General features: G+C 61.4%; 5 protein-coding genes across 5 annotated transcripts; 3 read left to right on the top strand and 2 right to left on the bottom strand.

Moving 5' to 3' along the window:
* Positions 1-38: 38 nt before the first annotated feature.
* CHLRE_09g415950v5 (uncharacterized protein) lies at positions 39-2,044 on the top strand. The gene is made up of 6 exons (XM_001696777.2): positions 39-252; positions 336-389; positions 489-559; positions 638-698; positions 856-960; positions 1,265-2,044. The coding sequence occupies exons 1-6, from the start codon at positions 97-99 to the stop codon at positions 1,439-1,441; spliced, it is 624 nt and encodes a 207-aa protein (XP_001696829.1). The 5' UTR covers positions 39-96; the 3' UTR covers positions 1,442-2,044.
* A 1,888-nt stretch (positions 2,045-3,932) lies between these two features.
* CHLRE_09g415900v5 (uncharacterized protein) lies at positions 3,933-7,188 on the top strand. Its single transcript, XM_043066377.1, has 10 exons — positions 3,933-4,067; positions 4,264-4,314; positions 4,558-4,698; positions 4,827-4,923; positions 5,076-5,193; positions 5,419-5,513; positions 5,710-5,878; positions 6,005-6,078; positions 6,876-6,913; positions 6,988-7,188. Exons 1-10 carry the CDS (start codon positions 4,027-4,029, stop codon positions 7,160-7,162), a joined length of 999 nt encoding a protein of 332 aa, XP_042921673.1. The 5' UTR covers positions 3,933-4,026; the 3' UTR covers positions 7,163-7,188.
* Positions 7,189-7,190: 2 nt separating this feature from the next.
* On the bottom strand, positions 7,191-9,587 carry CHLRE_09g415850v5 (uncharacterized protein). The gene is made up of 7 exons (XM_001696694.2): positions 9,307-9,587; positions 9,008-9,232; positions 8,453-8,578; positions 8,148-8,230; positions 7,976-8,044; positions 7,725-7,833; positions 7,191-7,615 (listed from the first exon to the last, which is right to left on the bottom strand). Exons 1-7 carry the CDS (start codon positions 9,485-9,487, stop codon positions 7,470-7,472), a joined length of 939 nt encoding a protein of 312 aa, XP_001696746.1. The 5' UTR covers positions 9,488-9,587; the 3' UTR covers positions 7,191-7,469.
* A 115-nt stretch (positions 9,588-9,702) lies between these two features.
* CHLRE_09g415800v5 (uncharacterized protein) lies at positions 9,703-14,825 on the top strand. Its single transcript, XM_043066376.1, has 12 exons — positions 9,703-9,904; positions 10,133-10,204; positions 10,384-10,458; positions 10,579-10,886; positions 11,056-11,220; positions 11,359-11,458; positions 11,654-11,861; positions 12,019-12,562; positions 12,759-12,914; positions 13,450-13,705; positions 13,849-14,054; positions 14,274-14,825. The coding sequence occupies exons 1-12, from the start codon at positions 9,799-9,801 to the stop codon at positions 14,358-14,360; spliced, it is 2,283 nt and encodes a 760-aa protein (XP_042921672.1). The 5' UTR covers positions 9,703-9,798; the 3' UTR covers positions 14,361-14,825.
* Positions 14,826-14,830: 5 nt separating this feature from the next.
* Positions 14,831-18,355, bottom strand: CHLRE_09g415750v5 (uncharacterized protein). Its single transcript, XM_001696693.2, has 6 exons — positions 18,138-18,355; positions 17,924-18,011; positions 17,143-17,748; positions 16,937-17,024; positions 16,441-16,592; positions 14,831-16,243 (listed from the first exon to the last, which is right to left on the bottom strand). Exons 1-6 carry the CDS (start codon positions 18,185-18,187, stop codon positions 15,197-15,199), a joined length of 2,031 nt encoding a protein of 676 aa, XP_001696745.1. The 5' UTR covers positions 18,188-18,355; the 3' UTR covers positions 14,831-15,196.
* Between the last annotated feature and the right edge of the window lie 3,377 nt (positions 18,356-21,732).

Raw genomic sequence — 21,732 nt, 5'->3', positions numbered from 1 at the left:
AACTCTGCATTGGCCCCGACTGGCATGGACGGCTCCACATACACTCCAGCTCACAGCAACAAGTCAGTCCTTGTCTAGGTTGTTACTGGTCTAAAAATGCTGACCACTCGTGTTAAGCCCTTCCGGGCGGCGGCTGTCAGCCGTTCCAGCCGGCTATGCGTGGTTGCCAAGGACTCGCGTATTGGCCGCGCTCCCATCACCGTTCCTAAGGGCGTGACCGTGACTCTGGAGGGCCAGCTGGTCCGCGTCAAGGTCAGGCTGGTGCCACATCTGCAAGCAGTAGTCGGCTCCTTGCTTTCTGGGCAGCCCTTCAACTATGCGCTTTGGACATGCAGGGCCCCAACGGCACTCTGGAGCAGACTCTGTCACCCCTGGTGAAGATTGAGCAGGTGTGTGTGGTCGCGGACTGGGGTCGCCGCTGGGAGCCACGAATTGCGAGGGCACCGAGCGGACGCTCTAACCTGTTACGACGGCGTCCTGGTCTGCAGGCCGATGGCAAGCTCAAGCTTTTCAAGCTGGCGGACGACCGCGTGGCTATGTCGCAGCACGGCCTGAACCGGTGAGGAGCAAGTCGTTCGCCTGTTTCGCGGATTGTGGCAACATAAAGACAGCTAACAGATTTGGCTTGGTTCTGCAGGTCCCTGGTGAACAACCTAGTGGTCGGTGTCTCCACTGGCTTTGAGAAGCGCATGGAGATGGTGAGCAAGGTTTAGGCTGCGCTGACTGGGTAGCTGAGGGTGACACGGTACAGGCGGGGTTTGTTTGCTCACTGTGAATCTGGCCATTATTCCAGGCGTGCAGTAGGGGTATTGCTGTCTGGGGTCTCAAGTGTGGCTCGGCGTTGGCGCGACGCAGGTTGGCACGGGTTACCGTGCGGCGGTGGCGGGCAAGGATCTGACCCTGAACGTGGGCTACAGCAAGCCCCGCGTGCTGGCCATCCCGGAGGGCCTGAAGGTCGTGGTGAGTAGCGCTTGAGGGGAAGGGGAAGGGGGCTCTATGCTGACTCGGAAGCCGCTGGTCCTGTAAGGCTGCTGGTTGGCGAAGCCAGCGGGAGGGGACACCTGTTGCCACGGCAAATGAAAGGGGGTTTCTAGGATTGCGTGCGTGTGTGTTCCATGTGCTTCGGTTCTATTCTCTGTGTGTCGCTCCCTGCACTGATTGTGTGTCATAGTGCACTAGTCCCGTCGTTCACGGACTTTGTTCGCTGTGTTGCACCTCGTGTCCCTTGAAACTGGCCCCTGTTGGTCGGCTTGCCTCGACTCAGGTGGAGAAGAACACCACGCTGGTGATCAGCGGCGCGGACAAGGTCAAGGTGGGCGACTTCTGCGCCACCATCCGCCGGCAACGCCCGCCGGAGCCCTACAAGGGCAAGGGTATCCGGTACGCCGGCGAGGTCATCAAGCTGAAGGAGGGCAAGGGCGCCGGTGGCAAGAAGAAGTAAATGCGTTGGTTACAGTTTTGAGTTCGATGTGGGCGATGTTGGTGCTGTGGAAACCTTTGCACTTCAAGTGCCAGTGGGGAGGAGCAACGAGCACCAGCGATTGGAGCAAAGAGTATAGCAGGAGCAAGAGGTGGCAAGGCCCATGGCGGGCGGCTTGCGGGACAGGCAGCAAGTGAGCAGCCTACATGTTTGATTGAGCTAGATGCAGTGCTTGTGTGGCCTCACAGGCAATGGTCAGGAGGCCTCCAGAGGGCCAGCCTTTTTGCATGAGTGGACCTGTGTTTGTAAACCGTGACGGTTCGCAGAAGACGAGTCTTCCACATGTACAGGTTTCTTGGCGGAAACTCCAGCGGCAAGCGAGTGGCAGGAAGAGGAGCGGTCGCAGCCGCTGAGGTCTGTGCGATGGGACAGAGTTAAGGCAGGTCGCAGCCGCTGAGGGCTAGGGGACGAGATGGAGCCGCGTCTCCGCTTCACTCGGTGGAGACGGCGGAAACGAACGCAGACGTGTTGTCGGTCTTACCTGCCGCAGCAGAACACAAGCGATTTTTGTGGAGGGATTGAAGGGAAGGTTCAAGGGGGGTTTAGGAACAAACTTGTTTACCCCATGCCACAAAACCTCTCGAACCCCCTGTGCGACCGACCGACCGGTCCCCCCTGCCGTACAACCCCCCAAAAAACCTCAGAACCCCTTAGTTTTTTTGTCAGGTTGGTGCCAATCGGTCAGCTCTATCGCTATGTGAAATGATCCGCCTTGGGAACACATTCTGACGGACCGACTTGTGGACATGTCCACCCGTCTGCCAACAAGTAGGTTGCCGAGTCGGATACCTCAGCTTGCCGAAGCGGGGGCGCTTGCACTAGTTAGGTTAGCCGAAAAATGGTGGATTGGCGACCGACCCCCCCCCCCCCCCCATCCGAGTTAGCCGAGTCGGTGGAGCTTCCCACCCTCCGTTCTGGTTCTGGTAGCGATGAGCCGATGGCTGGAGTAGGATTGCTGTCCAGCCTGTCCTGTCCCTCTGAGTACCAACCTCGGCTGCCCTTACAGACCTAATTCGGTTGTGGGGGAAAGTGAAGGGACCGGTGAAGAGCAAGGCACAAACCGGCAGATGGTTGCAGGATGGTTGTGACAAAGCAATGGCCGGGCGCAGCTGTCTATGGTGGCCTCTGACCTGGGCATGCGCCTTGCTGAAGTGGACCCTCCGGCGCAGCAGAAAGCAAGATATCCCGCAATATCAGGGGAGGGCAGTGTCCATGCATGGCTCATTGTCGTTGGCCAGCCACGCAAGGGCAGGGACCATTTCGGGCCCGATGAGAAAGGGCCCGATGAGAAAGAGCCCTCTGTCAAGCACTTCAGACCCAGCCAAGCCTATGGTTGCGATACTACAAAGAAGGGACAGTCCGGCCAAGCAAGGGTGCCCAGCACCCAGGTCAAGAGGGACCATCTCCGGCCCGAAGGGAAACCACCCTCCCCCCAGTTGGCTACCGACCTTCCACAACCGTGCAACAGGTCTTCGCGTAAAGCGTGTCTCGGCAGCTGCACAGCGAGTCGAAGCTAAGCCAAGGCCCGCCAAAGCCCCACCAACGTACAGCAAACCGCACTAGCGCACGAAGCGCAATCAAACCGGCGAGGTGTCAACGCAGGTACACTGGGCACGTAGTCCGGCGACGCCCACGTCGACGCCCCACACCCAAAGCGCATACACCAGAGGCACACCGCTCCCACAGCAAATTAAGGCGAGGGGGACGGGGAGCCCACATCATCAGGCAATACTATACTAGCAGCACACAGTCACCCGCACCCCGCGAGAGGAACGGGTGGTGCGCAGGCATCGCGGCCCAGGCTTTCGGGCGGAGGCCGAGGCTAACATACGATTGCAGCCGGCCCCAGAAGTCAGCAATAATGGACACACTGATGCGCATGACTTCCGCAGACGTCAGAGCCCGACGCACACGCAAGCCAGTCATAATCACCTGCTGCCGGCCCGAGTCAAGGGCAGACAGCGCAGCCAAACACACTACATCCCACACCGGCGGCGCCAGCCCAGCAGGCGGCTGCACCAACCATAGGTCAGCACGGGAGAAACAGTCATCAGCCGTGTCAGGAGGGGACCCCATCATTGCCATAGCCATGTTCTCCCGCAGCGCCCGAGCAACAACACAGTCCCAAAAAAGTAGTGCCGGCGGTCCCCATCACACATATCCCGCCCACACGCCTGGCACAGGGGCATTGCCAACCCAGCCGCACGCCGGGCGGCATTGCAGGTCAGAGCCCCACACTCCACAGTCACGCCAGTGACTGCCCTGCCGTTGCAAATTGTTTGTCATCTGCTGGGTTCTGGGAATCAGCTGCAACCTACGGGACTTTACCAACCTGCCTTGACACTGTCCCATCACACAGTCACGCCAGTGCTGGCGCTGGCAACCACGACCCATCCCGGGTAGGGTATTGGGACTATGTGTCGCTCTTCCAGAGGGTTGAGGTTCTATTTTACCCATCAATTTACATATCACTGTTTAACAACAGAGACGTCAAACTACACCTACACCAAACTTGCAAACATACTGAAACAAAGGATTTCGCAAGAATGAGCCAATCGGCGTACATGCAACATGTTGTAACATATGGGTAGGTCCAGTATGAGCTTGATATGGCGAGGATTAGTTTAGGCTCAGCACTTGCTGTTGCAATGCCGATCGGGAAGGAAGGGTCGCTCCGTGGTGTTTGCTTGTACCAATGGTTGCTCAGTGCTTGGGTAGTGATTTTAGAGTGCCTCACATATATCCGGGCCCGGTCCTGACACGACGGATGCCCGATGCTTTAGGTACACTGTGCTATGGATTTTCCTGTCGGCGGTGGTCATCCTGGTCAATAAGTAAGTACTTATGGGGCTGAGCGCGCATTGAGTTGTCGGGGATGTGCTTACCGTGAGCCTACCAGACTGAGCATGGCCAGTGCACGCGTGCCTTCCTGCTCAGCCTCCACGCGAATTCTCAACAATCCTCGCAACTGCGGGGCTCACAAGCATCCGACGCCTTATGCTGATTAACCAATGCTGATCCAGTACCTGAACCACATAGGGCCCTGGCACTGCTTGTACCCCCCCCCCCCCCCCAAGGTACATTCTGGACTTCGCTGGTTTCCACTTTCCTATCGCGCTCACCTTGTCGCACATGGCCTTCTGCTCGGCTGTGGCGACTGCGCTGATTAAGCTGGGCTTTGTCAAGGCCATAGACATGGACAACACCATGTACTTCAAGTGAGTAAAGCGGCCGGGGTAGGGTATGTAAGTATGAATTTGTCGTGAGCAAACAGCAGTATGCAGCCAACAATATCGCTCCTCTCCGGGCTCTGTTGTAACGTCCCAACGCCCCCCGCACCTCGCAGCAACGTGGTGCCCATAGCGGCGCTGTTCAGCGGCACGCTGTGGCTGGGCAACGCCGCCTACCTGTACCTGTCCGTGTCCTTCATCCAGATGGTCAAGGTGCGGTTTGCAAAGAAAACGGCTGGCGGCTGAGGAAGGAAACATGGCATCGCTTGCTTGCTCATCGGCGGTCGAAGTGTGCTGCCGAGCCTGACGGAATGCTGGCGTTCGTGCTTGATGTGCTGTGCCCTCGCGCGCTGAATTGGAAACAGGCCCAAATGCCTGTCACCGTGTTCCTCACGGGTCTGCTGTTGGGCACGGAGCGCTACAGCTTCCGCTACGCGGCCAACCTGGTGGTGGTGGCCATTGGTGTCGGCACTGCCTCGTACGGTGAGTCTATGCGACCCGCGGCTTGGCGCGGAGGGCGGGGTTGGGTGGCCGCATGCCCGGCCGGCGGAAACGGCGCGTGTTAACGTTTGCATCGTGCGGCCAGTATCTGTTCGGTTCGTCCAGTTCATGTTACTGTTTCTATTGCCTCTTTTGGCTGCCCCCTCCTGCTCCGCTGCATTCAAACCTGATGACGCCTGGTTTTGCTACATGCTGCGCATGCTGCAGGTGAGATCCAGTTCGACCTGCTGGGCTTCACGCTGCAGATGGGCTCCATCGTCACCGAGTCCTTCCGCCTAGTGCTCATCCAGCTGCTGCTGCAGGTGGGTCAAAGCGGCGGACAATGGAACTAGGGCAGGTGCAGGGCTGGGGGCTCCGGTAAAAGGCGATGTAGGGACACGGAAAGGGACACTACGGTAATGGACAGCCTGGCACTCTGCGCGCAATGATGGGACTTCAATGGCGCAGTGTGCAGCACTAAACTCGACCCTGGTGGCATATATGACCCGTTGTCTGCAGGCCCGCGGCATCAAGCTGAACCCCGTGACTACGCTCTACTACATCGCGCCCGCCTGCTTCCTGTTCCTGTGCTTCCCCTTTACCTTCATCGAGGCGCCCAAGCTGTTCGCCGCCACCGACCTGCAAGTGCCCTACGGCTTGATCAGCCTGTCATGCGTTGCCGCGCTCGGTGAGTGGCCTGCGCTTGCGGGGGATGCTGTTTCTTGTCGCGCAACGTTTCTACGACACGTCCGGCACGCAGGCAAGCAATCATATCCTCGCGGTTCTAACGGCCTTCGCTGTTTTCCTGCCGCAGCACTGAACATGTCAGTGTTCTTGCTTATTGGGCGCTCCAGCGCCCTGACCATGAACATCGCCGGCGTCATCAAGGTAACATTGGCTTGAGTGATATGGGCAATTAGGAAGTTGCGTCACTCAGATGACCGTCCACACCAGGGGTAGTAGGACAACCGCAGAGTAACCCCGTGCCTGAAATCTACAGCTCAACGCAGCGTTCAGAATCTGCTTTCAGATTTGAACGGTTGAGAAAGTTCTGAGGAAGTTTTCGGGGGTCGAGGTTGGGGCGTCGGTCGTCGTCCTTGGGGTGTCCCCGGGTTTCGGGACGGTGTCATGACGGAATTCGGGAGGAGCCCAAAATGCAGTCATACGGGCCAAATCCAGCACGACATGATGCAACTGTGCTTGTAGTGCCATAACAAGCGCATGTGCAGCAAGGGGCAGTCCGTTCCTGCATTGTGGCTGGGAAACGTCAAGACATGTCGGCATATGTGCACTAGCATGCCAGGGTCCCAAGGCCGCTTCGCGGGAACGTACACTGGGTGTGCGTTGCTGGTTCATCCTATGTGCTTATGGACACGACCGAGTGTGTATTGCTGTCCTCGCGCGGGGTGGGGTGGGTCTGGACGTTGCCTTGGATGGAGTCCCGCGCGTTCCAAAGTCATGTGGAAGGCCCACGGCGGGTAGAGCCTGTCAAGAGGAGTCCACTGGCACCTCTCATTTATCAGATGGTTGAGTAAAACCCCCTTCCTTAGGCCGTTTTCGTCAGGCTCAAGGGGGGTCCCACGGGTTTTCAGGGCATGGGGTCTGGCAACTGGCTTCCTACCCTCCCCCTGGTGGTCCACACCACCCACTGATGTGATGACACCGCTTAACTTCCTCAACAACAGGACTGGCTACTAATCATGCTCTCGGTCCTCCTGTACGGGTGAGTCGACTGGCGCTGTGTGAATCTGCAAATGCAGCACATGTACTGATCCCAGTTGCTGTGGTTCCCTGCAGGTCGCCCGTCACAACGCTGCAGCTGTTCGGCTACGGCGTTGCGTTCGCTGGCGTGACGTGGTACAACATCCAGAAGATTCAGCAGACGAGCCCGCCCCCCGCGGCGGTCCTGACTCAGGAGAAGAGTGATGACCTCGAAAAGCAACCGCTGGTCCAGGCTGGAGGCAAGAACTGATTGACCAAGCAGTTTTGTAGAATTACTCAGGCTGGGGGTTTCAGAGTGAAAGAGAGATAGGGAGTCATTTAAATAGGTTTGGGGCGCCCATGCCCCACGGTACATTGACGCTACATTACTTAAATCTGTGGTTGTCTCAACTATACTTCCGCTACTTTAATTAGCCGCTGTTGGTGCGGTGCACCGTACTCATTCAACGCCGAACGCATGACAGCCTACGCGCGTGTCGTTCACCTCGACTGCTGCCATGGCAACCCTGCCTGCCTGCAGTGCATGCCTACCGCAGCAGCCCTTGCAGCTCCTCTCTCTACCTCTTGGCGCGGGCCACCAACGCCGTCTGGCTGTCGTACTCCCACATCTGGTGCACTGAGTTTGACGGGTCGGCCAGAGCGGCGCGGTCCTTGATGATGCAGCTCTCCGTGTACTGCTCCTCAAACGTCTTGCTCTGCTCGACTGCAGGACGTTGGGGGAAGGTGCAAGGGTTGGCATGGCGGATGCTAGACGGCAAAGACAACCAGACACACAGGACGTGCGCGAGAGGACGACAGCGAGCCGCACTCACACTTGTGGATGGCGGACAGCTCGGCGTAGCAGCTGGCAGACTTGCCGATGAAGCTGGCCTCCTCCGGCTCCAGGTGGCGCAGGAACTTGGCGGGCGAGCCGGCCCACACCTGGACCAAGGCACAATCCGTATGCACCACGTTCAATGGCCGCCCATAACAAGCAATTGCTTGCGTCAACCGCAGCTTGCATTTAGATGCAGAGCACCACGCACTAGATGTACGGCAAAGCTGGGCGCAGAGCGCGGCTCACCTGGCCCGAGGGGATGGTGGTGTTGGGCGGCACCACGGCGCCGGCAGCCACGATGGAGCCGCTCTTGACCTGTCCGTGCGTAAGCGGAGGTACATGCGGTTTATCAGACCTCAAGAGATAGATGGCACATACACAAGCGACCAGCACCATGGCTTCCGCCCCGCTCCCTCACCGTCGCTCCGTCGAGCACGGTGGCGCCCATGCCCACCAGGCAGTTGTCCTCAATGGTGCAGGCGTGCACCGTGGCGGCGTGGCCTGAGTGTGTGGGGTTGGGGATGGGGTGTGTGAGACACAAAGGTTCTAACACGCGTGGCGCCGTGGCACTGCAAAGACCCAAAGAACAGAATTTACGTGAGCGTCGCGTCGCGTACCGTGATGTTTGCGCGCCAGCGTAGACGCGGAACCCTTTCATGCCAGTATGCAGACGCGTTCGTGCCTTTCCCCCCCCCCCCCCCGATCCCTCACGGCGTGCCTCACCAATGGTCACATTGTTGCCGATGACGGTGGGCCGTGCCGTGCCGTCCATGCTGTACTTGGACACGTGCACGATGGCGTTGTCCTGGATGTTGCTGTTGGCGCCCACCTCAATGCCGTTCACGTCACCTGGTGGGCGGAAGCGGGTACGCGTCAGCGGCCTGCCCATATGTGGTACTGCGTCGCGAGGCGTCGCCTGCCAAAACGTCCTCCTGACGCTTGAGCCCACTCATTGCATTTCGTCCCAATGATACAGCCACTTCCCTTGCTGCAGCAATCCACAAGTTTGGGACCAATACACCCTGGTGTATTTCGCATGGGTTTAGACTCCCCCGGTCGCCGCATACGCAACGGCATTGGGTAGGCCGGCGAGCGCAGATAGACCGTTCAAAGCGCACCCCCACACGCCCCCACAACGACTACGCGTATGCCCGTTCGTCATGGCCACAAACACAGGACGCCGCCCACCCATGTCGAAAACCAAAGCCCGCGACCCCGACCACCCGACCTGCTACCTCGCCTTTCTTCCCCTCCCCCCTCTGCGTATCACACACTCACCGCGCAGCACGGCGCCATACCACACCGATGAGCCCGCCCCCAGCTTAACGTTCCCGAGCACATTGGCGTTGGCAGCCACGAACGCGGTGCTGTGCTTGTTGGGCACAACCACCTCCTTGATTTTCAGCGTGCGAGCAGCAGCGGGTGGAGCGGGCACCACCTGGCCCGCGTTAACGGGCACATCCGGCTTGCGGTGCACTGGTGCAAACGCCAGGTTAGGCTGGACTGCGCGCAGTAAGCAGAACGAAGCAAGGATGCGATTAACGTGTTCCAGCACGCCCACTGTCCTGCAAACGCACCGTGGTCCTTGACACTACCCTGAGGGCCCTGAACCATAGAGCCCAGCTCATCCAGCGCGGCGCCCACGCCGCGAAACAGGGAGCCCAGTCCATAAAGCGTGCCCTCAACAAGCCCCTTGGCCTTGGGGTGCCGATAGGGGAATAGGAAGCCCGCAGGCAGGCTAGACTTGAATAGCGACATGGTCCACCGCTTTGGGGCAAAGCTATCGGGCACTCAGGGCCTAAATCCTTGTGTCACGTAGAAAGCCCCGCACAAGGCCAGACGATTCGCATGGACTAACTGCCTACTGCACGCCAGAAGAGTAAGCTAGTACTACGCAAGGGGGATCGTGACCGATCGTGCAGTGCTCCCATGTCGAGCCTTTCTTTACAAACGCCCACGTTCCATACGCCCAAGAAAAGCACGGAACCAATTCACAAACGCCCATTTCAGAGTGTCGCCTACGATTTTTTTAAGTAACATAGAGCCTGTGCAGAAGAACCCGGCTCGCCATGCGCGACGAGGCTGCGGCCCCCGCTAGTGCGGCTGCCCCGGCTCCGTTTCTGACGGAAGAGCAGCGGGTGGCACTGGATCAGGCCCTCCGCGACAAGGCGCAAGGTGAATGCGATCGCCGGGGCGGCCGGGCAGCTTCAAGGACTCGCACCCGCATACGTGCCGTGCAGTGTAATGACCCATAAGAATGTTTGTTGCAATTGGGCTCGTCGGGGTGGTCTCGGAGCTGCTTTTGCGGTGCTGACAAGGACTGCGGAGTACATGGTTGGTTGAAGCCCCAATTCAAGTCTAGCAGCCCGGTCTGACGAGCTTCGTGCTCCTATGCCGATGCAGAGCAAGCCAAGGCGCGTGCGGCAGCCAACCATAAAGCGGCGGCTGCGTCCGGCGAGCGCAAGAGTCGCTCTGGTGCGTGTGCTGCGCCTGTGTACCTTGTACAAGTGGGGGGCACGCGTAGGGCTGATCGCGCCAGAGAGCAGGGACATTTCCAAAGGGTTACCCGGCGTTGTATGCATACGCTGCCTGAGGATACGCGCCCGGTGGGGTACCCCCCCTGCCATCGTCTTCATTCTTCGTTGCCACTGCAGCTAAGGGCCCGGGCGGTGCCAAGAAGGGTGGCGGCGGCGGCAAGTACACGTGGGGCTCCCTGCTGACCGTCGGAGGTAGGTTGTTAGCTCTGAGGTCGCGCATGGTTTGCGCGTGCATGCAGTGCGTTATGTGCAGCACAGCAGTAATGCCCTGACAGCGCGCGCCCCTGCACTCCGCCCCGTTCCTGGCCCCAGCTGAGGAGGAGCTTGATCGCAACGACCCCAACTATGACTCGGAGGAGGATGAGAAGCACGTGGTGCTCATGCGCAACCACCAGGCGGCGCTGAAGCAGGAGGTGGCGGCGTATAAGGAGGCGGTGCGGGCGCTGGTGGAGGAGTACTTCAGCAGCGGCTCCGTGCCGGACGTGGTGGAGGGCCTGGAGGAGCTGGGCGCCAGCCACCTGGCGCATTACTTTGTGAAGCGGCTCATCACCACGGCGCTGGACCGCAAGGACCGCGAGCGTGAGATGGCCAGCACGCTGCTGTCGGGGCTATACGCCGAGGTGGGCCGGCGGCGCGCTGGGCAAGCGTTTGCACAGTTCTTGCATACCATAACTTTGTCCTGTGCTCCCGCCTGCGGTTGTCCCACGCGCACCCTGTCCGCTCCTAATCCCATGGCTCGGTTGTCTCTTTTGCACGAGCCACCGGCGTCCTGCACCCGCACTCCCGTAGGTGATTGCTCCGGAGCAGGTGGCCAAGGGCTTCTCCAGCCTGTTCGCCGCGCTGCCCGACCTGGTGCTGGACGTGCCGGACGCACCCGAGCTGCTGTGCCGCTTCGTAACGCGCGCCGTGGTGGACGACGTGTTGCCGCCCGCCATCCTTTCACACATCGACCCCGTGAGTGTGCACAGCTGGGACAGCGGGTTGTGCTTGCAGCACTCTAGGACAGAGCGTGTCTTCGCGATCGTTCGCCATGAATGTGATTTACCTGCCTTTACTTCATGGTACTCATCCCTCTATGCCTGGTGAACTCAGGAGGCGGACCCGTCTTGCCGCGACCTGCGGCAACGCTGTGAGACGCAGCTGGCGGCGCGGCACAGTGCAGAGAAGGTGCTGCGCTGCTGGGGTGGCTCGGGTGAGTGCGTGGCAGCTGGCGGCACTCAATACGAGTGGTGCACCGGCTTCGGCATGATGCCCATTGCAGGGTTGGGGCGCGGTGCCGCATGGTGGGACGGGCCGGAGACAGGTTCGGCATTGAGGCTTGCGGGGAGTGGTTGCTCCTGGCAGCCTCGAACTCTATTACAATCTTATCGTGCCTGCGTCTCCCCAGGCGCGGGCACCAGCCACACCGACACCAAGGCCGCCATCAGCTCGCTGCTAGCCGAGTACCTGGGCGCCTCACGCGACGTAGCGGAGGCGGCGCGGCGGCTGCGCGAGTTGGGCGTGCCGTTCTTCCACCACGAGCTGGTCAAGCAGGCGCTGCTGGCGGCCATTGAGAGCGCTGCCAATGTGGACTCCGTGGTGGCGCTGCTGGGCAGGTGCGGTTTGGTTAGGGCGAGGGGGTTGCACGGACTGGTCTACTGAGTGGCCACACGTTGCACAGCGGCTTGGCTGAGAAGCGCTGTCGAGCCTTTAGGACTCCCTTGCGGCGGTACTGACTGCCGCCATGGCGCCTCCTCCCGCCCAACCGCACAGGCTGTCGTCCACGGGTGAGGTGTCAGCCAGCCAGCTGGCCAAGGGCCTGCGCCGCGTGGCCGACAACCTGGCGGACGCGGTGCTGGACAACCCGCAGGCGGGAGAGCGCTTCGCGGCGCTCATGGGCGCGGCCGCCGCGGCCAAGCTTTTCAACGACCTGGAAGCGGAGGACGTGGGCGACAACGCCGCCGCGGCGCTGGCCGCTGCTGGCGTTGCCATCGGCTCCGCTGCTGCCTCTGCAGGTGGTGCTGCCTCCACTGGCGCAAGCACGCCCAACGCCAGCAACGGCGGCGCGGCGCCGAGCGGGCGCGGTGTGTCGGTGGCCATGCCGCCTGGTGTGTCTGCCTTCAAGGCGGTGACGCTGGCGGCTGTGCGGGAGTACTTCGACTCACAGGACTCAGCGGAGGTGGCAGCGCGGCTGAAGGGTCTGGACGAGCCGGGCCTGCACCCTCTGTTTGTCAAGGCGGCTGTGTCGCTGTCGCTGGACCGCAAGGACCGCGAGCGCGAGCTGGTGTCCAAGCTGCTGGTGGCGCTCACGCCCTCGGTGAGGGACCAGGGCTGCCAGGGGTCGGACGTCCTGCTGAAAGTAGCTGCTGCAGTATCCCTCGGCTCTTCGCCATACCTCCATGACCCTCTCCGCTCACCAAGGGGGGCGGTGGGGTCTACGGTAGGGGTAGACGCCCCCTACCGCCTACCATTTCATAGCTAATAATGAATGTAACCCCCCCCCTTCTGCTCAGGTCATTGCCCACAGTGCGCTGGCCGCGGGCTTCACGCGGCTGCTGGCTGCCGCTGACGACCTGGTGCTGGACGTGCCGGACGCCGTGCACCTGCTCAGCCTGTTCCTGGGCCGCGCGGTGGTGGACGAGCTGCTGCCGCCCGCCTTCCTCACGCAGGTGCGGCCGCTGAGGGCGGGCCCACGCATGGCGTATGTTACTGGGCGGCTGCGAGGGGCTGCATAGGCGGAGATGGTTGCGGGCCAGACAAGTGCGCCGCAACGGCGTGATGGGGGTGAAGACGACACCGTAGAACTCCTGTACTTGTCAGGGCTGGGTTGGGCGTGCCCTATGCGGGAGAGCCTGCATGGCGTGGCGCCTGCATGGGCGGATTGGTTTGTAGGAAAGAGGCGGGCAGCAGAATGCGAGGCGGTCAATGGGATGCGAGAGAGGCGGGTGGAGCAGTGTGAAGGATGGGCGGTTGTAGTGGGTGGGCGTGAAAGACCGCGGAGCATGCATGTGCAGTCTCACACGAGGACAAGTGTTTTTTGCGTGCAAAGCGTGGGTGTCGACAGACTGGGGCAACAGCAGGGAAGGACTTGGAGGACTCTTGCGGGGCTTGTGGCGGGCAAGCCAGACAACTGCAGGGACATGGCGCCTTCCGCTGCGGGTCGTGTCCCGAACGGGTGTGTCATTACACCCTGTGTGCGCGCAGGTGCTGTCGTCGCTGGACGCGGAGGGCCTGGGCGTGGCGGTGGTGCGCAACGCGGGCATCATGCTGGGCGCCCGGCACGGCATTGAGCGCCTGGTCAACTGCTGGCACGGCGGCGCGCTGGAGCTGGGCGCGGTGCGGCAGGCCATCCGGGACGCCATTGCCGAGTACGGCACCAGCAACGACGTGGCTGAGGTGGCGCGCTGCCTGCGCGACCTGGACGCGGCGGCCTACAACCACGAGGCCGTGGTGGCGGCGGGTGCGTGCGCGCGAGAGAGAGGGCGTAAGGGCTGGCACGCACGGGGTCAAGAGCAGCGCACGACCCCATGGAGGCTGCTTTTGGAAGCTGGTGCAGTCCTCTTCCATTGATGGCAGCTACCGTATACGTCCCTTGTCACGCAGCTGAACTGGCCTGCAACCGGTACCACGGCAAGACGGGCGGCGCGGCTGCGGCGGCCGCCAACGGGCACGACAGCGGTGACGCGGAGCTGGAGGCGGCGGTGGCGCCGGTGGTGTTGCTGCTGGGTGCGCTCAGTGCTCAGGGCGTGGTGTCGTCCACACAGATGGCAGCGGGCATGAGCCGCATCCGCTCAGCGGTGGAGCAGGAGGTGAGCGGATGGGTTGGTGAAAACTTTCTCATTAAACCGACCTCGGCCGGTCAGCGTAGTAATAGACATGGGTGAGTTCGCATCGTGCTGTTGCAGGAAGTCAGCGGAACTCCGTGAGGGGCGCATCCCCTTTGTGTCCCACCCCTCTCGTTTCGACTGGTCGTCCATGCAAGTACCCAACCCCTCGCTGTTTGACCGGTCCTTACCTGCGCCCCCCAGGTCATGGACTACGGGCCGGCCGCGCGCAAGGTGCTGGACCAGCTGGTGGCGGCCGGCAAGCGGGACGGCTGGATGGCGGACAGCTAGACCGGTTAATGGCATAAGCGCGGCTGGCAAAGCTCACCGGGCAGTTGAATACCTAGCGGACCCTGGGTCGTCCGTGCTTAAGCAGGATGACAGACGGTTCGCTGCGCGACAACAGACGTGATCTCACAATCTCTAGCATTGTAATGGGGCCTCTGGCTGCGCGCACGGGGCTGCTGGCATGAGCGAGTTGGTGTATCCTGTACTTGAAGCCTGCACGGGCCCTTTGTCAGGTGATGCCGCATCCAAATCATAGGACAAGTGTTCCCCGGCCACGGGAAAAGGGGCTGAGCCCCGCCACTCTCTGAGGCCGAACAACCTCATCGCCCGGACATAGCCGGGGTCGGTTTCCAGGAAAAGCAGGTTGGTTGCAGTGCAGCCGAGTTGTCGCCACTGTTGAGATTAACTGCGGCTTGTCACTTTGACACAGCCTGACAACTTGACAAACGACTGTAACGAAAACAAGGCTGGTTGGATATACCGCGTCACTCTGCTTCTGACACTCCAGTCTCCTGCCAGGTCCAATGCAGAACAACAATTCCAGAGGGGCACTTTCATTCTCTACCAAAGCGGCCGATCCGTGCAGCCCACCCCAGCCAAGTCGACGAATTCTAGGTCAGACAAACAACTCAAAACGTCGGGATGGCCCCCTGCCCAACGTCGTTATATGTCCTGCGCAAGCATTACACCCTCCACACACACACAAGGCTGCGAACAACCCCGACGCTCCTCTCTGTCACACACGTCATCTCAGTACGGGTATCCCCACACGAAAACGCTTATGGTACATGGCCGCATTGCAGCGACGGTTGCCTAATGCCGCCGAACACACGTTCGCCTCATGCCGCCGCGGGCATGGGGCCGGTGGCTGGCCCCTTACCGCCGTCGCCACTGCCCGGCAGAGGCAGGCCAATGGCTGGGGCTGCAGGCGGTGCCACCGACGCGGCAGCAGCGCCCCGCCGCGCGGCCGCTGGCAGCATGTGCGGCAGCGCCACTAGCACACACGTCATGAGCGCGGCGCTGGTGGCGAAGGCCGCGTTGGCGCCGTACGTGTGCCAGATGCTGCCATACATGGTGTTGGCGGCCACGGCCGTGACGGCCATGACGGTATAGAAGATGCCAAAGGCGGTGCCGCGAAGGTTCGCTGGCGCCAGGCCGGACACGATGGACAGCAGCGGGCCCTGGATGACCGCCCAGTGCACGCCCAGGAAGGCGCAGGCCGCAAACAGCGCCATGGGGTGCGGCCCACTCAGCAGCAGCACCAGGTCACCGGCGATGAGGGCGCTGATGCCCACTGCAAAGGTTGTGCCGGCGCCGTACTTGTCGTCCAGGCGGCCCAGCGGGAAGGCGGTGAGGAAGGTGACCGCCGCCAGCGCCGCAACCACCAGCGTCGCCTCGGCCTTGCCGAAGCCCACCTCCATGGCGCGCGCCTCCAGCAGCGACTCGTTGATGTGGCCCATCGCGTAAAGGCAGATGACGCCCAGCATGCGGTAGAAGTCGCTGCCCATGGACGCAACGCTGCGGAAGAACTCCCCCGCACCCGCGAACGGGCCAGGCACTGCCGCCGCCGCAGCAGAGCCAGGATGAGTCGTGCCGTCCACCGGCGCGCCGAGTGTGCTGGCAATGGCGGTCGGCACAGCCGCGGGCGTGGGCGTCCGCGTGTGCGCCGGCACGAAGAGCACGAATGCAATGCAGGCGGCCAGGGACACAGTCGCGGCCGAGTAGAAGATGAGCTGATAGTTGTTATTGGAGGCCTTCATAAGAAAGAACGCCGCCAGCGCGCCCACCGCGCTGCCCCACTTGCGTAGCGACTGTGCCAGCCCGAAGCAGGCGGAGCGCACTCCGGGCGGCGACAGGTCGCCAATGAGCGCATCACGGGGTGCAGCCTGCGTCGTGGGAGGGAAACGCACGAGGTAAGCCTTGCAGATACTTCGGTTGTGCCCCTGTCCCCTGATGAACCTCAAGAAAGCCCCCGCCTACATGCCCGTGCACCTGGCATGCCACCCCGCGAGGCACTTGGCATGTCCCCTCGCCACCGCCTCCATTCCTGAAGCCCCACTGCCGCGTAGCCCCCCGCCCGCACCTGGATGCCGTTGGCCAGCCGGTCCACGGCCTTGCCTGCAAACAGCAGCCCTACGGTGCCGGCGCTGGCCATGCCGAACTTGGCCATGGCGCCCGCCGCGAAGCCCAGCGTAATGGCGGCCTTGCGGCTGCTCATGCGGTCCGACACCACGCCTACACGTCAACGTTGAGGCGCAGAGAGTGAGTGACCTCTGCCAATGTGCCAAAGAAACAGCGCATACAGCATGCTACCGCTGCCCACTCATCTCTCTTGAATGCCCGACAGTTGCCCTTGGCCAGTTTGCCCCGCACCCGACCTCCCAGCCCCAGGTAGCTCCGCAGGTGTAGGTTGCCGTGGCCCGTCCGGTGGTAGAAGACCGTGTGCGCCAAGTTGTGCCCCCGCGCATCAGTCCCCACTCGCCGGTAAACTACGCGTCTGGCCACGCCAGGCGGCCGTACCATTTGCCCGCAGTCAATCATCAGCCCTCGCTGCTCCAGTTGCAGCCCCGCCGCCTCACCTGAGCACATGCGCACCACGTAGGAGAACGCCTCCAGCAGCCCCTCGAACATGCCCATGGACCGCATCGACATCTTGAGCTCGCTCACCTGGGGAGGGGGCCGGTAGAGCGGTTAAGTGCTGACAAGCAATTTGCCACCTGCGGCAGCCGCTCAATACTTCGGCCCCGTGCCCAGTCAACGTATCCAACCTAGACCCTGGTCGCACCATGTAGATGGGCAGCGCGGTGTTGAACACGCAGCTGGCGCACGTGAGCGCCGCCGAGATGCAGCACAGGATCCAGATGGAGCCGGGGATGGCCGTGTCCGTTGGCACCACCGCCGGAGCAGCCGGGCCGCCCGCGGCAGGGCCGCTTGCCACGCCACTCGACTGATGGCTTGAAGCCACCGCGCTGGGCACCTCATGGCCGGGCCCAGCGCTGACGGCCGCCGTTGCTGCGGGTATCCCGGCTGCCTCCGCCGCAGGTGGCTGATGAGAACTGTGTGCGGACGCCGCTGGCTCGACGGGGCTGGGTGCAGCATAGTGGGCTAAGGAGCCAGCACCAACAGAATGTTCAGCCGTGTGGTGCGAGGAGCTGGCTGATGAGGATGAGGACGCCGAGGTGGAGGCTGCTGCGGCCGATGCGAGGCGCTCCCGCAGGGCATCGGGGTCCACGTCGTGATTCCCGGCCTCACTGGCAAGGGGCTGCTGAGCCGGAGCAGCCGCAGCCGCGTACTCAGGCTCGGGGGCGTCGCGCTGTATGAGGGACTCCAGCGAGCGCATGTCCTGGAGCACCTTCTTGTCCGCCGAGCCCAGCAGCCAGGCGGGCAAGCGCTGCAACCACGAGTGAGAGTGCGTGGAAGAACGGGCGGTCGGCGGCAAAACGGAAAACGCGGTTGTGAATGCCCCAATTTTGCAGGGTCCCAAGCTTCCACTGATGCTAGCGTGGGCAACGCGCTGGCAGCACTCCACGCGACCGCGACCACAAGCCTCCGCACTGACAACCAACCTTGTCGCTGCTGCCCGAGGCGCTGCCCTTGCTCGGCACTATGACGCATGTCCTAACTCCTGGTCGCGGTAGCAGCGCCTGGAAGCGCCTGCGCACAAGCCGAAGCAACCGCAGTGCAAGCCACATGTGAATTCTCGTGTCGAGTCCCCCAACGTCACAACTGGACACCGTCAGTGCAATTTGTAGCATTTTTGCAAAGAACCAAGGAGCCTACCTGCCGACGCCACCACAGAGTCGTGGTTGCCGCTGAGTTGCGGTCTGCATGGCTTGCCGTGTGGGCTAGATATCTAGGGATAACTATTGAAGGTGTAACTTTGACTTCTAAATCTACAAACCGACGTAGAAGAGAAGCGGTCGCTACCGCCGCCGAGAGGAAAGTTTGAGGGCTGCCCGAATCAGGGTAGCATAATTATTGCGAGCGGAATTTTTAAGGTCTTAAACGCTTAGGAATGTGTCCTGCGTTCACCAATTGCCGCTTGCTCATATTAGAGCATGGGGGTCGTACGTAGCTGCCCCAATTGCCCATTGCTGCCTGCCCCGTGAATCGTTTCCCGTGCTCGGTTCCCCAGCAGCAGCTCTGGCGGAGGTGAGGTGTCCAACGCAATTGATACATCCTTTGCCCCGGTTGGAAGGGTAGCGCGCCGGGGCGACCCACCCCATGCAGGACGGCATCAAGGTGGTCGAAATGATATGCAGTGCGATGGGAGGGGGTTAAGGCAGGTTGGTGAAATCCCGTAGGGTGCACCAGCAGCTGATTCCCAGACCCCAGCAGACGGCAAACAATTTGCAACGGCAGTGCAAGAGCGCGCGGCTGGTCGAACGCCGGAGTTACTGTACGGAGGGGTGGTATGGGGTAGTGGGGTACCGATCCTACCGATCCTCTGGTCACCCCGGGATAGACCGACTTCCTATCCTATGTGCCGCGACCTCCAATCCCAATCCCTGAGGTCCGGGTTCCAATCCTCGCCGTTCCTATCCCAATCCCTGAAAGCCTGGTTCCAATCCCTGCCGTCCCAAACCCAATCCTCCAAAGTGGTGTTCCAATCCCTGGCCGGTCAAACCCAATCCTCAAGTGCTGGGTCCAATCCTACTCTGGCCAATCCAATCCACGGAGGGGTGACCGGCGGCGGGACCAATCCTACACCCCATACCACCCCTCTGGTCGGTGGGTGTTGCGCACGGTATCGGAGTCCGGGCTCACGAAGAGCTCCCTGGGGGCACAGAGGCACGCGCGTCTTAAAAACAGCTCAGCACCACAGCCAGGCAGGGTAGGCCCAGAACCACCCACACAGGCACGCGCGCAGGCGAGTTGGGAATGAGGCGCCGCTGCATGGGGACATGATGCGCTGTAGGCTCGTATCTTCCATCTACGCTGTAGAAATTTGCCCCAAATCCGCCGAAGGTGGAGAATTTTTTGGGGGGTTGGGGCCGCGCCTCTACGGAGTGTAGACGTTTTGGGCGGATTTGGCGGCATCTTAGACAGGGATGTTTTGGGGGTTTGGGGGGCGTGTCCCTAGGGAAAATTTTCTGGGCGTAGATGGCGCGGGCGGGGTCATCTACGCTGTGCAGACGCCGGGGGCCTAAAGCCATCTACAAGATTCCGGCACTGCACACACACACACACACACACAAACACACACACACACACACACACACACACACACACACACACACACACACACACACACACACGTTTTCCTTGTGATCTTTAACACACACACACACACACACCGGACCGGGCTGTGGGCCTTGTGGCGCCTCGGGCGCGCCGTGTTCCTCCTGCTTGCCGCGTTCCTCTGATTTGCGCCATAACCTGTACTGACTTTGGGCCCACCCTCCCCATGCCGCCGCCCCGCGGCATCGACGTCCCCATAAGCTGTGCGTGTACTTGGACCTGGTGCTACATGGCCGCATGAGGGGAGTACCTAGCGTGTGCCGCCTCCGTCGCACCATGGAGTGGGGAGCGGGGGGTTTCCGCCCGCCAGCCCATGGTGCTGACACCCCATTTGCATTTGCCGTCATGCATGCGCCCATGCCGTCCCCCGCCTGTTTACTTGCTCGTGGTCGCCCACCCTCCGTCTCTCTCCCAAATCGCGCAACCCCTAGTATAGTTAATTGGGCTGGGACTGGGCTGCGTGCTTGCTCTTGCTCGTCGCGCGCCGCCGAGCTAACATGTTCCTTCGCTCTTGTTCGTGACACTCCCCTGCTGCCGCCCTGTGCTCTGTTGTTTTCTTCTTCGCTCGTAGGTGAGAATTTCATCGAGGATTGGGCGGGAGCTTGGACTTAGCGGCCAGGAGTAGCGACGCGGAGCTAGGAATCGTAGGAGTGCCTGGGCCTCGCGGTACCGTGAGTACATGCATGGGTTTGCACCCTTGAGAGCGTGTGGACACTAATCCCCCCTCGCGGTTAGAGTAGCGGGGGTTGCGCGATTTCCGGTTGGTAAGACCGGCGGCTCACCGCAGCAGGTATGCGAGGTAACTTCAGGTAACATCCGTAAACCGTCGCTTTGCTGCATCGCATACACTGTCTTTGCGCAACGTTTTCCTTGTGCTCTTTAACACACACACACACACACACACACACACACACACACACACACACACACACACACACACACACACACACACACACACACACACACACACACACACACACAACGTCGCATACACTGTCTTTGCGCAACGTTTTCCTTGTGCTCTTTAACACACACTCACACTCACACACACACACACACACACACACACACACACACACACACACACACACACACACACACACACACACACACACACACACACACATACACACAACCTTCCATTCTGTCTTTCTGATTTTGCGCAGTCCCGACGGGCAACGTTCCCGCCTCCCAATCGGCACACAGACACTTCTCCCACTCCTCCCACTACTTTCCCCGCCCGACCAAGTTCTCCAACCCTCCACACCGTTACTGATTTCCCCTGTTTCGCCTATCCCTCCCTCTTCAGTCGCGCGAACAGCAATTCCAATCGCTCCCTCCTCCGGTCGGCTCCGGCTCATCTGTCTTTTCAGGCGCCCCCATCAATTACCGTGCCTGCCGCACAGATCTCGCACGAACTGTCCTCTCCCACCCATCTGCAACGAACGTCCCGAACGTCCACCGTGTACCCCTGAACGCGCACAGCCCCCCCCCCATTGACGTTCCACACACACACACACACACACACACACACACACACACACACACATACACACGCGCGCGCGCACGCGCACGCTTGCACGCTTGCAGGCACGCAGGCCCACACCCGCGCCGCCGCACACAGACGCACGCATGCCGCCGGCTGAAAGGCCAGCCACCGACGCGACCGCGCCAGCAACCCATGGCCGGCGTGACCAACGTCCCAGACCCCGGCTGGCCGTCGCACACCCCAGACGCCACACCCCGAAGATGCAAGCCCTGCACACAAACCAGTGCTAAAGTTACCAGACCTCTCCTGCCAGCCACGGCGTCAGGAACACCGGCGCGGCAACCGGCACACCGCCTAGCGGCGTGCCTCGGCCGCGTCCGGCGCCCCATCCCCGAGCCGCTCGGTACCGCCGCTACCAAGGCCCAGAGCTCCACATGCGGCTGTGCTGTCATGCTGGCTGTTGCTGGACGGCCAGACTCCCCTCGGGCTGCTGCTGAATTCTAGTGCAAGCAAGTGCAGAGGGTGATGAGAGACGGGCTGCTGCTAATAGAGGGACTTGTCGCTGGCCGGCGTGCACCATGTGCCCGACGAGATGATGTTTGGTTGCACGCCGCCAGTACAAGGGGCGCGACGCTTGCCGCGAGG

This window comes from Chlamydomonas reinhardtii, chromosome 9 (assembly GCF_000002595.2).
Source record: "Chlamydomonas reinhardtii strain CC-503 cw92 mt+ chromosome 9, whole genome shotgun sequence".
Taxonomy (NCBI): domain Eukaryota; kingdom Viridiplantae; phylum Chlorophyta; class Chlorophyceae; order Chlamydomonadales; family Chlamydomonadaceae; genus Chlamydomonas; species Chlamydomonas reinhardtii.
This window is presented reverse-complemented; position numbering and strand designations above follow the sequence as displayed.

Bases quoted from the DNA above. Each gene is read 5' to 3' on its own strand.
- CHLRE_09g415950v5 (XM_001696777.2), top strand. From the start codon at position 97: ATGCTGACCACTCGTGTTAAGCCCTTCCGGGCGGCGGCTGTCAGCCGT. The intron at 390-488 runs GTGTGTGTGGTC...CCTGGTCTGCAG, and splicing joins CCCTGGTGAAGATTGAGCAG to GCCGATGGCAAGCTCAAGCT. The intron at 560-637 runs GTGAGGAGCAAG...TTGGTTCTGCAG, and splicing joins TCGCAGCACGGCCTGAACCG to GTCCCTGGTGAACAACCTAG.
- CHLRE_09g415900v5 (XM_043066377.1), top strand. From the start codon at position 4,027: ATGAGCCAATCGGCGTACATGCAACATGTTGTAACATATGG. The intron at 4,699-4,826 runs GTGAGTAAAGCG...CGCACCTCGCAG, and splicing joins GACAACACCATGTACTTCAA to CAACGTGGTGCCCATAGCGG. The intron at 5,514-5,709 runs GTGGGTCAAAGC...CGTTGTCTGCAG, and splicing joins TCATCCAGCTGCTGCTGCAG to GCCCGCGGCATCAAGCTGAA.
- CHLRE_09g415850v5 (XM_001696694.2), bottom strand. From the start codon at position 9,487: ATGTCGCTATTCAAGTCTAGCCTGCCTGCGGGCTTCCTATTCCCCTAT. The intron at 9,233-9,306 runs GTGCGTTTGCAG...TACTGCGCGCAG, and splicing joins GGGTAGTGTCAAGGACCACG to TCCAGCCTAACCTGGCGTTT. The intron at 7,616-7,724 runs GTGAGTGCGGCT...AACGTCCTGCAG, and splicing joins GCTGTCCGCCATCCACAAGT to TCGAGCAGAGCAAGACGTTT.
- CHLRE_09g415800v5 (XM_043066376.1), top strand. From the start codon at position 9,799: ATGCGCGACGAGGCTGCGGCCCCCGCTAGTGCGGCTGCCCCGGCTCCG. The intron at 9,905-10,132 runs GTGAATGCGATC...ATGCCGATGCAG, and splicing joins CCTCCGCGACAAGGCGCAAG to AGCAAGCCAAGGCGCGTGCG. The intron at 12,915-13,449 runs GTGCGGCCGCTG...GTGTGCGCGCAG, and splicing joins CGCCCGCCTTCCTCACGCAG to GTGCTGTCGTCGCTGGACGC.
- CHLRE_09g415750v5 (XM_001696693.2), bottom strand. From the start codon at position 18,187: ATGCAGACCGCAACTCAGCGGCAACCACGACTCTGTGGTGGCGTCGGC. The intron at 18,012-18,137 runs GTAGGCTCCTTG...GCTTGTGCGCAG, and splicing joins CTCTGTGGTGGCGTCGGCAG to GCGCTTCCAGGCGCTGCTAC. The intron at 16,244-16,440 runs GTGCGGGCGGGG...CCCACGACGCAG, and splicing joins GGCTGGCCAACGGCATCCAG to GCTGCACCCCGTGATGCGCT.